Raw genomic sequence first — 14,360 nt, forward strand, 5'->3', positions numbered from 1 at the left:
GGGAGCCGGGCTCAGCAACAATGCCTCGCTGGGCTCCATGGGTGCAAGGGGAGGCCGTGAGCCCCGTAGGGCCTGCTGAGTTCTGTGTGGGGATGCCTCTCCATCTGCCTGTCCCGCTCACCTCTCTGCAGCGAACTTCTCTAGTCGCCTAAGCAAGGAGGGAGCTCGCAGGCCCTGGGGGCCTTTCCTGCCCTGGGAGGAATCAGGCCCAGAGAGGGCTTAGAGGCAGAGCTCTTTAGGTCTCTGTCCCCTGCACTGCTTTGCTTGCAGCAGGTGGGGAGACTGAGGCAGGGGGCACTTTGAAGCAAGGCATGGGAGAGGCCGGAAGTAGGACAGGAGGGTCTCTCCTGGTTGCTTAGTGTTCTCTTCCACTTTCTCTTCCCCAGGGCGGATTGTTTCTCCAGCTGAAGACTGCCTGAGTGCAGGGTCTCCTCCCGTCTTCCCCGCACCCTACCCTGAAGGTCAGACTCAGGGCTGGTCCCCGTGTGCCCGCCCATCCAACCCAGCCCAGGGTCAGGTGGTGGTGGGGGAGTTGGGCCCCAGCTTCAGGGAGCTCCCAGGCTGTCAGGAAAGGGGCAGACAGTGACCTCTGTTCATGATGCTTCTTGGGGGAAGGTCCCTGAGTTGAGATGCTGGAATCAGCATTTCCCAAAGAAGATTCATTAGAGATCTAATGAGAAAAGAGCCTCATGAACCAAGAAGACTGACAAGTGTTTACTCGTGTTTATTAATTCAGCAGCTTTGCTTTCTTACAGGACTTCTCAGAATCTTTAATTCGCTAATGTGTACAGCCTATCTTTGAAAGTGAAAGTGGTGGTTGCTCAGTCATGTCAGATTCTTTGGGACCCCATGGACTGTAGCCCACCGAGCTCCTCTGTTCATGGAATTCTCCAGGCAAGCATACTGGGATCGAAACTGGGTCTCCCACATTGCAAGCAGATTTTGGGTCTTCCCTGGTGGCTCAGTTGGCAAAGAGTCTGCCTGCAATGTGCAAGACCCAAGTTTGATCCCTGGGTCGGGAAGATCCCCTGGAGAAGGGCATGGCAACCCACTCCAGTATTCCTGCCTGGGAAATCCCATGGGCAGAGGAGCCTGGTGGGCTACAGTCCATGGGATCGCAAGAGTCAGACATGACTGAGCAACTAAGTCTTGGATATCTTTAGAGAAAGAGGAAGAGAATGGTAAGGCCTGTGCTGCCTGTGACTAGAGACTGGGGTGTATGTGGCCCCGCGTGTGCGGCTCCGTGTGCATGGTTGTGTGTGTGTACTTTTCACGGCCTTGCGGTTGGACAGAGCACACATCAGGAGGTGCTGCTGTGGGGTTCGGAAGGAGCCTGGGCCTTGGAGTGGGCAGCTCTGAGTTAGCATCCCAGCTAGGAGGCTTTGGACAGTAGCTTGAGATCGCAGAGTTGGTTCCCCCGGCTGAAAGTAGAGTGCGAGCACCCGCAACCCACCCCGGGGGTCAGGAGGCAAGGACTTTGCCTGTTTGCAGCAGGTGCTCAGAGGCTGACGGGTCAGGGACACCTGCGGGCTGGTTTCCTGCCCTCTGTCTCCCCATCGGTTCGGGGTGTGCAGAGCATGCCTTGAGGGAGGGGTATTGTGCTTTCTCTCCTCTCTGCAGCCCTAGAGGCCTTGGGGGTGAGGACCCGATGCTGCCTGGAGGCTCTCTCTGGCTCGGGCCCACCTTCCTTGACCCAGTGGACAGGTGCTCTCTTGAGCCCAGCAAGGCACCGCTTAGAGAGTCAGCCTCTGCAAGGATGACCCTGCTCAAGCCTCAGAAAGCAGCCCAGAGGGGCTGACGCTGCTCTGTCCACTCCAGAGGCCACGCCACTTCCGGAGAGAGCTCTCTGACCTCTCCAGTGCTGACCTCTTCAGTGCTGTGTCCTGTGACCGCATCCGGGCCGCCTCTAGCCCTTGAGGCCCTTTCTGCCACCCTAATAGAGCTGTCCTCTTGACTTGGGCATGCTGTGCCAGGTACAGTCCCCACACTCTGCCTGCATCGCCTCCACTGAATCCCCTCAAAGTGCTGGGCGTTCAGAACGTTATTCCTCCCCTTTTTTTTTTCAAATGAGGAAACTGCAGCTCAAAAAGGATAGGTAACTTTTTCAGGGTCGTGCAACTTAGACGTGACGAACCTGGGGTTCATTTTTCTGTTTTTCTTATTTTGTTTGTTTGTGTGTATTCTCAGTCACTCAGTTGTATCCACTTCTTTGAAACTTCATGAAATGTGCCAGCCAGGCTCCTCTGTCCATGGGATTTCCCAAGGAAGAATACTGGTGGGGGTGGCCATTTCCTATTCCAGGGGATCTTCCTGACCCAGGGATTGAACCTGCATCTCTCCGTCTTCTGCTTTGGCAGGTGGATTCTTTACCACTGAGCCACCTGGGAAGCTCTTTGATTTATACACTCTATTTATGTTTGGAAAATCACATGGACAGAGGAGCCTGGTAGGCAACACCCCATGGGGTCGCAAAGAGTCGGACACGACTGAGCAATTAACACATATATTTATGTTTGGGGTATTCACATATGTATTTATATACCTGTGTGCACACACATATACACCCACTCTGACATGCCAGGAACACATCTATGTTAATATATTTAGAGTGTCACTTATCAATTGCTTTATAGCGCCCTTTGAGTTTCTCCTTGATTTTTTACTTTATGTATTTATGAAAAACCTCTTTATTGAGGTATGAGTGATATATAAAAAGCTGTGCATTTTAATCGTGTACTACTTGATAAGTTTGGAGATATGTATACACCCATGAAACCATCACTACAATCTTTGCTGTACGCCTGTCCCTCACAGCCCAAAGTTTCCTCCCTGCTTTTAATTTATCATTATTATTATTATGCTAAGAACACACAAAATCTACCATGTTGAAAATTAAGTATTCAGTGCAGTATTGTAATGATAGGCACTATGTATGTGATAGATCTTGTTTTTTTCTATTGAAAACTTTAAAAATTACACAAACTATATTATAACCATAGAAATAGAAACTGAAAATGAGAAAATTTGTTCACTCTGTTAAAGCAGCAATTTTGGTGTTTCTGTGTCCTGGTTCCATCCTAATCCATTCCAGGCGTGACCTTCCCCATGTGGATTTTTCACAGGATACCCTGCCATAGTATGGCTCAAGCTGCTGTATCTTTTTGACAGCTGCATAGGATTCTACTTGGAGAAGGCAATGGCACCCCACTCCAGTACTCTTGCCTGGAAAATCCCATGGACGGAGGAGCCTGGTGGGCTGCAGTCCATGGGGTCGCTAAGAGTCTGACATGACTGAGCGACTTCACTTTCACTTTTCACTTTCATGCATTGGAGAAGGAAATGGCAACCGACTCCAGTGTTCTTGCCTGGAGAATCCCAGGGACGGGGGAGCCTGGTGGGCTGCCGTCTCTGGGGTCGCACTGAGTCGTGTCACTGAAGTGACTTAGCATAGCATAGGATTCTACTGTAAGAATGTATTGTGATTTATCTTCTCCAGACTGATATACACATTGTTTTCAGTCTTTCGTACTTACAAATAATGCTGCAATGAGTAATCTTGTGTGTAAGTCAAATTGCATACGTGTGAAAGTGTGTGTAGGATAAATTACTTGCAGTAGGTTTGCCAGGTCAAAAGGTGTGTGTGTATGTTAGTGACTCAGTGAGGTATGACCAGAATGCCCACCCCAGAGGCTGTGCTGAATCTAAAGCCTGCCAGGGTGAGTGTCTGTTTCCCCCCAGTCTGGCCAACACAGATTTGTGAAATGCTTTGATCTTTGCCAAGTAGATATATAGAAATGGTTTTCCATAGTATTTTTAATTTTCATTTTTGCTATTATGGGTGAAGCCAGTTTCTTTCCAAATGTTTGAGAGATTTGGATTGTCCTTCTGTGAACTTTCTGTTCATACTCTCCTCCCATTTTTCTGTTAAGTTATTGTTCTTTTTGATTTGTAGAAACTCTTTACATATGAGGAAGATTAGCTCCTTGGAATAAAAATCGCAAATGTCTCCATAATCTTTTGCTCATCTTTTGATTTTGCTTTTAATTGCTTTTACTATGTAGAAAAAATTTTTTAATTGTAATGAATTTATCAGTCTTTTCATTATGGCTTTAAGGTTTCATGTCGGGTTAGAAAGGACTTAGTCACTGCAGCCTTATTTGAGAATTCTTTCATGGTTTCTTGCCCTTTGGAGATCATCCTAGTATAAATTATGATTCAAGCTTTCTCTCCCTCCTCTGGGTTTGGCTAACTTTTTAAACAGGCAACTAGCAGCGCGGGAGTTAAGACTTAAACCTAAATCTTTCTTGCCGTCTGCAGGACAGTGGCTGCTCTGGGTTAAATCCACCATTACCAGTGGACCCACTGGGTGGGTCATGGGAAGCCCACTGTTCTGACTTCTTGGGCAGGACTAGCACCACAGGAGGTCTCTGAAGGCCAGCTAGACTTCCCCTTTCTGTTCTTCCTTATCAAGGGGAAAGGGAACAGGAATGAGACATGGGCATGAACGTGTTTTAGTCTAAAGGGGGAGCCTAGTAAAGGTAGGGCTTAAAGGAGTGAATCACTAATGGTGGGATTTCAGGCAAGAGTGCAGGGAAAATGTAGCTGTTCCTTTTGCTATGAGAACCTGGTTGGGCAGTCAGTCAATCAACACTGCTGCCTGAACACCCGCTGTGCGCAGGGCCCTTTGCACACCTAGGGGAAGGGGGCACTGAAGTCTGCCTTCTGAAAACTTGGCCTGGAGCCGAGTCTGCTCCTGGCCTCTGGCCTGGGTGCTGGCATACAGGAGGTGTTGGTGCACATCTGCTGAAGCCCTGAGTGCGTAAATCTCTGTCAAGATGAGTGAATGAATAGATGGACTCTCTCCAGGCGGTCCCTAACCCTCGTTAGAATTGGCGCAGGAGATGGCAGAGCAGATTTAGTATGCCAGGCGGCTGGAACCTTGGGGGTGTTTGTGTTTCAGGGGTTGACTAGGTCATGCCTAATCCGGAGGAGAAGCAGAAGGGCAGATTTCAGGAACAAAGAACAATTCCCTACCCCACCCCTAGGATTAGCCCTCTGGGGCCAAGTGACAACACTTCTCTTTGTTGGGCCTCTGAGATCTGACTCAAGTACTTCCTTTGCAAGAGGGAGAACCATGGCCCAGATCGGGTAAGGGTCGAAGAGCATGTTGGCAGAGCCGGGGGGCTGGGACACAGGTGTCTGGACCCCAGGACTGAGTGGCCACCTGCGCTCCCTGGAGGCTGGGTTGGAGTCGGCCTGGGGGTCTTGGGGAGCAGGGCTGGCTGGGGACTTATGCTGTTGGGGGATTTTGGCTTCTGCCGCTGCCTGGTGGCACTGCAGGCTGTCCCTCGGAGGTGGGGAGGTCAGGGAGAGGGTTGTTAGGGACTCTTCCCCCTGTGCACCTTGATCTCTCTTGTGGGGATTAATGGCTGGGCTTTCTCAGCTCTAGGAACTGAGCTTCCTTCTGGGCACATGAGCTGTTTTGCCCTCGCAAACTTGGCCTGTTGGCCGCAAGGACCCGTGCCTCACTCTCCCCCCACCTTGGCCATCAGCTTAATGGTGAGGACACAGGCGTGGAGCCTGAGATCCCCTGCCACTCACATGGCCAAAGGCACAGAGCTGGGACTCGAACCCAGGCCTCCTCCCTCCCCGGCACAGATCACCTGGGGAAGGTGTGGCGTGGCAGGTGCTGCCTGTTCTGCGGGAGGCCTTTTTGCCTGCTCTCACCATCTTATGCCTTAATGCCAACCCCTACCGAAGCCGCCCTGCCTGCTTTCTGCCAGCTTTCTGCCGGGCTCAGTTTGGCTCATCCGTTTGTCCGTCTCACAAGCACCCGTCAGGGCCCAGCTGCAGGACATGGACTTAAATCCCACATCAGTTTGGTGAGGCAGTGCGGGGATGTTTGAGAGGCGTCTTGGAAGAACTCGACAGGGACAAGTGCCAGGAGAAAAGGGTAGGCAGAGGGAGGCTGGGCTCCCACACGAGCTATGGCTTGGAGAAGGTTCCCGGGTGCCTCTTTGTGCTGCGCCGGGCAGACCAGCTACTGGCTTCCCCTCTCAGAGCTCTGGGTCTCCTGAGGGAGGTGACATTAACGTGATCAGAAAGTCTGCCAGTCACCTGGTGCCAGGCTGGGGGGCACTGGGCTGGGGGGCACTGGGCTGGGGGGCTCCTGCCTGCTGCAGTATGGTCATGTGGGCAGAGCGTGGGCGCAGGGACTGGTCCAAGAGGCCCAAGTGGGGCCTCTCCTATCCTTAGGCCTGCCTGCCTGCCCCGCTTCACACCCCAAGGCCCCACTTCCCCTTTCTGGGGCCACCAGGCCCTGCGCAGCAACGGGGCCTGCTAGGGCAGGGCCAGAGGAAGCTGGGCTGGGTTCCTGCCAGTGCTGCTTGGGTGAGGAAGTGGGTATCCTGTCTGTGTCTGTGAAAGCTGGGGTGGGCTAGCACTCCCCTAGGGGTGTGGTAGGGCTGGGAGGGGGCTGCCAGATCAGCCAGTTCTGCTGGGGAAGGGTTTCCTGAGCACCCAGAGGGCCAGTTCCTGCAGTCATAATTTGAGGTCCTAGAACCCTCCTTCCAGGCTCCTCTAGCTGAGGAATGTGGACCCCTGCCCATCAGTATTTGACAGGAAGACCCCAGTCCTGTTTTGGTTGCAGGGAAGGGAGAAGATGGTGTGTGAGGGTAGCTCAGAGGGCTTCCTGGAGGAGGAGGCCCTCCTGGTCTTGCTGGCTATGAGGACGGTCCCTGGCATGGCTGCCTGATCTTGCCCCTGGAAGGCAGAGGGAGGTACTTTGACCGAGTCCACTTTGCCCCCCACCCTCTTTCTGGAGTCTTGCAAATGGGGAGGACTGGAAGAGGTTGGCATGTGGAGATGTTCTGGGCTCTGCAGATGTTAGTACTGTGAGGGAGATGGGCAGGACCCTGGGTGGCCTGTATTCAAATCCTGGCTCTCTTTTACTAGCTGTGTGACCTCAGGCAAGTAACTGAATGTCTCTGTGCTCAGTTCCCACATCCATAAAAGAGACGCAGGAGTCTCACCTACAGGGCAGGCATGCGGATTCAGACAGTGCTGGACACACAGTGAACGCCCAGTAGATTCTCTGATGGTCTGTCCCGCTCAGTCACAGGCCCTGGGGACCCAGGGAGCATGGAGCCCACCGGGGCCGCTTGGGGGAGCAAGCTTGATTCCCCGGCTGTCAGTTTCTGCCTAAGCACATCCCTGGGCTCCCTAACTCCTCTTGCACAGGAGTCTCTGGAGGGCACTGGAGAAGATGCAGGGAGCATCTAACCCTGCCTCTTGCAGCCTTGGGCCTCCTGCTGCTCCGGTCAGTCAGGGACCTGGTGGCCAAGGTATAAGACCTAGGTTGGGGTGGGGAGGGTTCCCCAGAGGAGGTCTCAGCCAGGACTGGTTGCGTCTCAGGGGCCTACTCCCACCTCTGAACCAACTTCTCTTGACTTGGATCCTCAAGGGGCCATGAGGGCTTTCCGGACACAGCACACTGGGGCAGGAGGCCTAGCATGGACCTTGGGACTCTTGGTTGCAAGTGCCGGAAGCTCACTCTGGCCTCAACCGTGGGGGGGCATTGATTGTCCCTTGTGAGTCAACATCTTGGGGTTGCTTGAGCCTCTGACAGAGCTGGATCTGGGGGCCCCGGGGCTATATTCAGGGCTCTGTCTCTCTCCAGCTCTCCATGTGGGCTTCCTTGTCGCACCTGTCACTGTGTGGCTCCCTTGGCTGCCGGCTCCAGGCCACTGGCAAAGAGAGCATCTTTCCCTCATGGGCCAGCAGAAATCCCAGCGATGACTCTCACTGGGTTTGGTCCCACGTCCATCCCAGGTGGCACTAGTGGTAAAGAACCCACCTGCCAATGCAGGAGACGTAAGAGATGCAGGTTTGATCCCTGGGTTGGGGAGATCCCCTGGAGGGGGGCATGGCAACCCACTCCAGTATTCATGCCTGGAGAGTCCCATGGACAGAGCAGCCTAGAGCAGTCCATGGGGTCACACAGAGTCAGACATGACTGAAATGACTTAGTACGCACGCACACACCATCCTTAAACCAGTCGCTGGGGCTTGGGAGAGACTGTGCTGATAAGCCAGGCCTGGGTCACGTGCCCCCCGAACTGGGGGCTGGGGGAGCGGGAGAGGACTGTGTCTGGCAGAAGCGGGAAGAGCCTTCCCACTGGACCCTTGGGGAGTTCCCCTCCTTTGTGACAAGGGGCCGCTCCCCCACCAGCGTTGCTCTGAGGTGGGAGGGACAGCGAGGGAAGCCTGGGACTCCAGCCCCTCCAGGTAACGGGGCCTCAAGGTCTCTGCACTGGATGTCCATGGAGTTCACACAGGACCTGGGGGATGGGGGTGAGGGAGTGCGGAGGCGGGTGGGCTGGGCGTGGCTTGAACTAAGGTCAGACTTACAGCCAGAGCAGCGCCCGGTGCTGGAGAAACCGCCCCGAGAGGGGATGAGCTTCCCGTCACAAGGCCTACGAGCTGAGGTTGCAGAACGGCAGGAGTTCATCCAGGGGCTCCGAGGGGCCCCCGAGTTGCCAACTGAGCTGGCACTGGCAGAAGAAGGGCCTTGAAACCTGCCCCGACCGAGAGGCCTCTGGGTCTCATTTTGGGGAGGAGCTGGTCTGTGGAGCCCCTGGAGGAGGGCATGGCAACCCACTCCAGTGTTCTTGCCTGGAGAATCCCATGGACAGAGGAGCCTGGCAGGCTACAGTCCATGGGGTCACAAAGAGTCGGACACAACTTAAGCGACTTAGCATGCATGCATGGCCTATGGAGATACCCATTGGTGCTGGCTTGTCTGTGGGAGGTAGCACCGTAGCCCTTCCTCCCAGCCTGGCCTCGCACTGTTCTGTTTGTTCCAGAAGCTGGATGGCGTCCCTGGGTGGATCGAGTCCCCATGCCCATGCTGCCCATTGTCCACCTCCTCGCCCACCTGCCGTTGCCCAGGAGGTGGCCTAATTAGATCCCCAAGAGAAGTGTTTACCGGGCCTGAGTTTCCGAGGACTCTTTCAGCTAATCCCTCTCTCTCCCTGCCTGGCTCAGCCAGGCTTTGTGTGCCTGGAAGGGCAGGTTGGCATTGGGGGTGAAAGGCCCCGTGGGGTGTGTGTGTGTGTGTGTGTGTGTGTGTGTGTATGAGTACACACACATGTGGGTGGGGGTGCACTTGTGCACATCGTGGCCACCCAGTCTGTTCTGGGGCTGCGCCGGGGGGATGGAGCAACAGTGGAGAGTTGCCTTGGCCCCTTGGAGTTTGGGTTTCTTAGCCTGGCAGTCCTGGTGCCCTGGGGTTGGCACCCGGCCACAGAGACAGTCAGTGTTGTGAATAGTTTGGGCAACTGGTTCAGTCCTGGGGAGCTGCTGCTTCTGGGAGGAGCTCTGTAGGGAAGCCTTTCCCTGTTGACTGAAACCATGAGGCTGGGCCAAGGGGTCCTGGCTTGGGAGCTGGCAGACCCGGGCTTGAGTCCCAGCCCTTCTGCCCACCAGCTCCAGCTGTGTGATTTTAGGCAAGCCGCTCAACCTCCCTGGGTTTGGTTTTGCCTGCCAGGTTATGAGGGTGAGAGTGGGGATGTGCGTGCAGGCACCTGGTGTGGCGGTGTTAAGCTGTTTCAGGTGCCCTGGAGAGGGGGCTTCTCAGGGCAGGCCCCTCGTCTTGCTTTGTGACTCCTTCAGCACGGGGCTGCTTAGTACTCAAACATGCCTCTGTTGGAACGAAGACTAGTGAGTGTCGATTTAGAGGTGGCAAACGAGTGGGCTGTGCTACATGAATTTTAGAAAAATTTTTTTTTTACTGAACTATAGTTGATTTACAGTGTTGTGCCAACCTCTGTTGTACAGCAGAGTGACTCAGTTATACACATATAGACATTCTTTTTTAAAATATTCTTTTCTATTATGGTTTATCCCAGGAGATATAGCTCCCTGCTCTATCAAGTAGGACCTTGTTTATTCATTCTAAATAGATAGTTTGCATCTAGTAACCCCAAACTCCCAGTCCCCCCTCTCCCTCCCCGTGCCTCCTGGGCAACCACAAGCGTGTTCTCCGTGTCTCTGAGTCTGTTTTGTAGATAGGTTCGTTTGTGTCATATTTTAGATTCCACATGTGGGTGACATCATATGGCATTTGTCTTCCTCTGTCTGGCTTCACTCAGTGTAATCATCTCTATCTCCCGTTGCGTCTGTGTTGCTGCAAATGACGTTACTCCATTCTTTTTCGTGGCTGAGTAGCATCCATCATGTGTGTACAGCGTCTTCTTTATTCATCTGTTGATGCATATGTAGGTTGTTTCCATGCTTTGGTTTTTTTGTTGTTTAGTCACTTTTGGCTATTGATACCACTCAAATTTTAAAAATCAGCTATCAACATTTGAAGGCTGGTATTTCATGTAGAAATCAGATTTGTAGCTTGTCCAGGCAGTTTGAACACTTTGGCAGCCCTGGCTCAACTCCCTCAGGGTTGCCTGGGTTAAAGAGGTGGTTGCCAAGGCTTGTGGACACCTGCCTGGGCGCAGGAGGAACACAGGGGCCTGGACCTCTGGTAAAGAGCCCCTTCCTCTGCCTCCAAGTGTGTGGTTTTCCTGTTTTGTACCCAGGATTTGAGGAACAGGAGCTCCCAGATGGAATGATGCCTCAAGTGGGTCCTGATTCAAGGTTGCCCCGGGTTACTCAAGGCAGCTGGTGCTCACTGGGGGTCTTCACTTAGACGCTGAGATTCTGGGTGACCTGCTGTTCTGTCTTTGGAGTCCCTGGACTGACGTTCCTTTGCAGCTTCCACCAGTGGCCATCTGCAGCCCTTGTGACTGCCCTGACCCTTCCTGTGTCTGCCTGCCTCCCTGCCCTCTGCCGCCCGCCTTGTCCTGGCTCCTATCCCTGAGGCAGGCCAGGACCATGTTGGGGGCCTGGACTCCTGGTCTGCTCCCTTGACCCAAGATTCCTGTTGAGAGCATGGCAGCCGCCCCAGGCTCCAATGGCTGCATCTGGGGATTGCACATTTTTGGGTAACTTTCTCTCCCTGGAGACTGGGAGCCCTAGGGGAGAGAAAGCCAGCCTGGCACACGGGAGATACAGTGGGCCTGGTGTGCGATAGGCATGATTAGCAAGCCTTTTGGGAATAAACTAATGAGTAAATATATGAATGGTGCTGGAGAAAGAGGGAGGCCCTCTGGGCTGAGCATTGCAAGCCTGGGGTCTGCTCTCAACTTTGTCACTAAGGGTCCACTATGTTCTTCTCTGAGGTTCAGTTTTCTTTTCTATGAAGTGGAACTTGCTAGCTTGTCAATGGGTCCTTTTAGAAAAATTCAGTCTTAGGTGGAAACTTAACATAATATTAATGCAAGGGGGATGCTCTGAGTGAAGCTGGTGTTCGGGTCTAAGACTCACTGAAAAGCTCCAGTAATCGAGTGAGTGAGGTCTTCACACAAGAACCGCTGGAGCAGAAGAAATCCTGCAGATAGACCTCACGCGTGTGGCCACCTGACAGGACAAACGTGGCTCCACTGAGACTTTTGAGGGAAGAAGGTGGCTTCACTTAAGGCCAGTGGAGTAATCAGATACCCATTCAGAAAAAGGAGCTTGACCCCCCCATCATACTGTACCCCAAAATTCCATGAGATGGAACAGAGGCCTACATGTGGTCAAACTGCTAGAGCAGCGCTTTCCAGGAGGAGTTTCTGGATGATAGAGGGGCTCCATATCTGCACTGGCCTATGTGATAACCACTGGTATGGCTGAGGGACTGACTTTTGTTTAACTTTAAAAATGTTTATGTAATCATCATGCAATTGTCATGTTGTTCTTAGTCGTTCAGTTGTGTTTGACTCTTTGTGACCCGTGGACTATAGCCCACCAGGCTCCTCTGTCCACGGGGATTCTCCAGGCAAGAATATTGGAGTGGGTTGCCATGCCCTCTTCTCATGCTATTATTATGCTCAAAAAATTAAGTGTAATTTACTAGCCTAGTCCCACCTTCAGTTCACATGTATTTATTTGGGCGCTGCGTCTTCCTTGCTGCATGGGCTCTCTCTAGCTGCGGCGAGCAGAAGCTACTCTCCAGTTGCAGTGCGCAGGCTTCTCATCGCAGTGGCTCCTCTTGCTGTGGAGCAGGGGCTCTGGGGCTGTCAGGCTCAGTAGTTGTGGTGCTTGGGCTTAGTTGCTCTGTGGCATGTGGGATATTCCCAGACTAGGCATCAAACCCGTGTCCCCTACCTTGGTGGGTGGATTCTTAACCACTGGACCACCAGGGAAGTCCCAGTTCCCATTTAGATTTCACCACTTGTTTCAAAACAACTTTTTGTAGTTGTGCATTTTTTAAAAATTTTATTTATTTGGCTGTGTCAGGTCTTAGTTGCAGCACGTGGGATCTTGTTGCCTGACCAGGGAACAAACCTGGACCCCCTGCATTGGGAGTGTGCAGTCTTGGCCACTGGACCACCAGGGAAGTCCCTGTAGTTGCAGTTTTTTTAAAATCAAGGTCTAGATAATGTCCACTATATTGGGTTTGTAAGACTTTTGGGCTTCTTTGGTGGCTTAGTTATTAAAGAATCTGCCTGCAGGGTAAGCAGGTTCGATCCCTGGGTCGGGAAGATGCCCTGGAAAAGGGAATGGCAACCCACTCCAGTATTCTTGCCTGGAGAATTCCGTGGACAGAAGAGCCTGGCAGGTCCACGGGGTCACAAAGTGTCAGACATGACTGAGCAGGTAACACCTTTTTTTGTTTTTTTGTAAGATTTTAAAATTTATTTTATCGTGTAACATCCCCACTTTCTCTCATGTCACTGACTGGTTAATAGTGGGCTATTTGTCCTGTAGATCAGTAGTTTTCAAAGTATGCACCAGCAGCTTCAACATCTCCTGGGAACATGTAAGAAATGCCCATTTCTTCTCAGACCCCATCTAGTCCTGCTGAAACAGCACTGGGACTGCAGCCCAGCGATGTGTGTTTTAGCATGTCCTCCGGGATCTCACCTGGGTTACACTGCTGTTGTGACTACCCCGCTTCATAGATTTGGCTGATTGCGACCTCCTGTTGCCATTTACCTTGCCGTTTAGCCTCTATATGGGACTGAATTTTTCATTTCATTAAAAAATTTTTAAATTTATTTTATTTTGACTGCATCGGGTCTTCGTTGCTGCGCGTGGGCTTTCTCTAGTTGGGGCGAGGGGATTACTCTTCGTTGCAGTATGTGGGCTTCTCGTTGCAGAGCACGGGCTCTAGATGCGCCACGTCAGTAGCTGCGGTGCCTGGGCTCAGCAGTTGTGTCTCTCGGGCTCTAGAGCATAGGCTCAGTGCGGGCTCAGCAGCTGTGACTCCAGGGCTCCAGAGCACAGGCTCAGTGCGGGCTCAGCATTTGTGCCTCCCGGGCTCCAGAGCACAGGCTCAGTGGCTGCGGCACCTGGGCTCAGCAGTTGTGTCTCCAGGGCTCCAGAGCACAGGCTCAGTGCGGACTCAGCATTTGTGTCTCCCGGGCTCTAGAGCACAGGCTCAGTGGCTGTGGCACCTGGGCTCAGCAGTTGTATCTCCTGGGCTCTAGAGCACAGGCTCAGTGGTTGTGGTTCATGGGCTTGGCTGCTCTGTGGCACATGGAAACTTCCCAGACCAAGGACTGAACCTGAGTCCCCTGCATTGGCAGGTGGATTCTTTACCAGTGGACCACCAGGGAAGTCCTAATTTCACTTTTAATCAACTTAAATTTAATTTTTGACAGTGATGTGTGGCTAGTGGCTACTGTGTTGGACAGCGCAGTTTTAAGAAATACGGGAAACTAGCTTTATGACCTTGGGGTGGGCCAGGCTTTAAACAAGACCTGAAAGTTAGGTTTGGGCTAAGGTTGATAATCACACCTGGGTGTGAGTCCTGACCTCGCTCTCCCCCGATGCCCAGCCTTCCCAGTCCAGGTCAAATCTCGGTCTTCTTTGTGTCTCTGCAGAGCTGAGGACCCCGAGTGGCCATTCACTTGGACCTGAATGCAGAGGCGGATGCTGGCCGTGCAGTGAGCCAGGCAGTGGGAGCAGTGTGGGCCCTGTGTACCCATGGAGCTGCCAGCCGAGGGGGTACCTTCCCAGCCCCACCTGCCAGGCTGGGAGAGGCCAGAGGCCTAGGCGTGCAGCCGTGGGTGTTGGCAGACAAATGCTCCCCAGGCCGTGGGGTTTCCTGCGTGGACCACTGGGTGTGCCAAGGTGGAGGATGCCAGCCAAGGGGCGCTACTTCCTCAACGAGGGCGAGGAGGGCCCCGACCAGGATGCGCTCTACGAGAAGTACCGCCTCACCAGCCAGCACGGGCCACTCCTGCTCATGCTCCTGTTGGTGGCCATCGCTGCCTGCACCACGCTCATCGTCATCACCTTCAGCTACGGGGTGAGTG

The 14,360-nt window shown here is 53.1% G+C and overlaps 1 protein-coding gene across 1 annotated transcript in view; it reads left to right on the forward strand.

The window, feature by feature from the left end:
* Positions 1-14,360, forward strand: part of ADCY7 (adenylate cyclase 7) — a 62,660-nt gene that overhangs the window by 19,602 nt on the left and 28,698 nt on the right. Inside the window, exon 2 of the mRNA XM_055553835.1 lies at positions 13,926-14,353. Coding sequence (XP_055409810.1) covers positions 14,126-14,353 — 228 coding nt within the window. The 5' untranslated portion in view covers positions 13,926-14,125. The remainder of the gene's footprint in view (positions 1-13,925; positions 14,354-14,360) is intronic.

Source organism: Bubalus kerabau, chromosome 17 (genome assembly GCF_029407905.1).
Source record: "Bubalus kerabau isolate K-KA32 ecotype Philippines breed swamp buffalo chromosome 17, PCC_UOA_SB_1v2, whole genome shotgun sequence".
Lineage (NCBI taxonomy): Eukaryota > Metazoa > Chordata > Mammalia > Artiodactyla > Bovidae > Bubalus > Bubalus kerabau.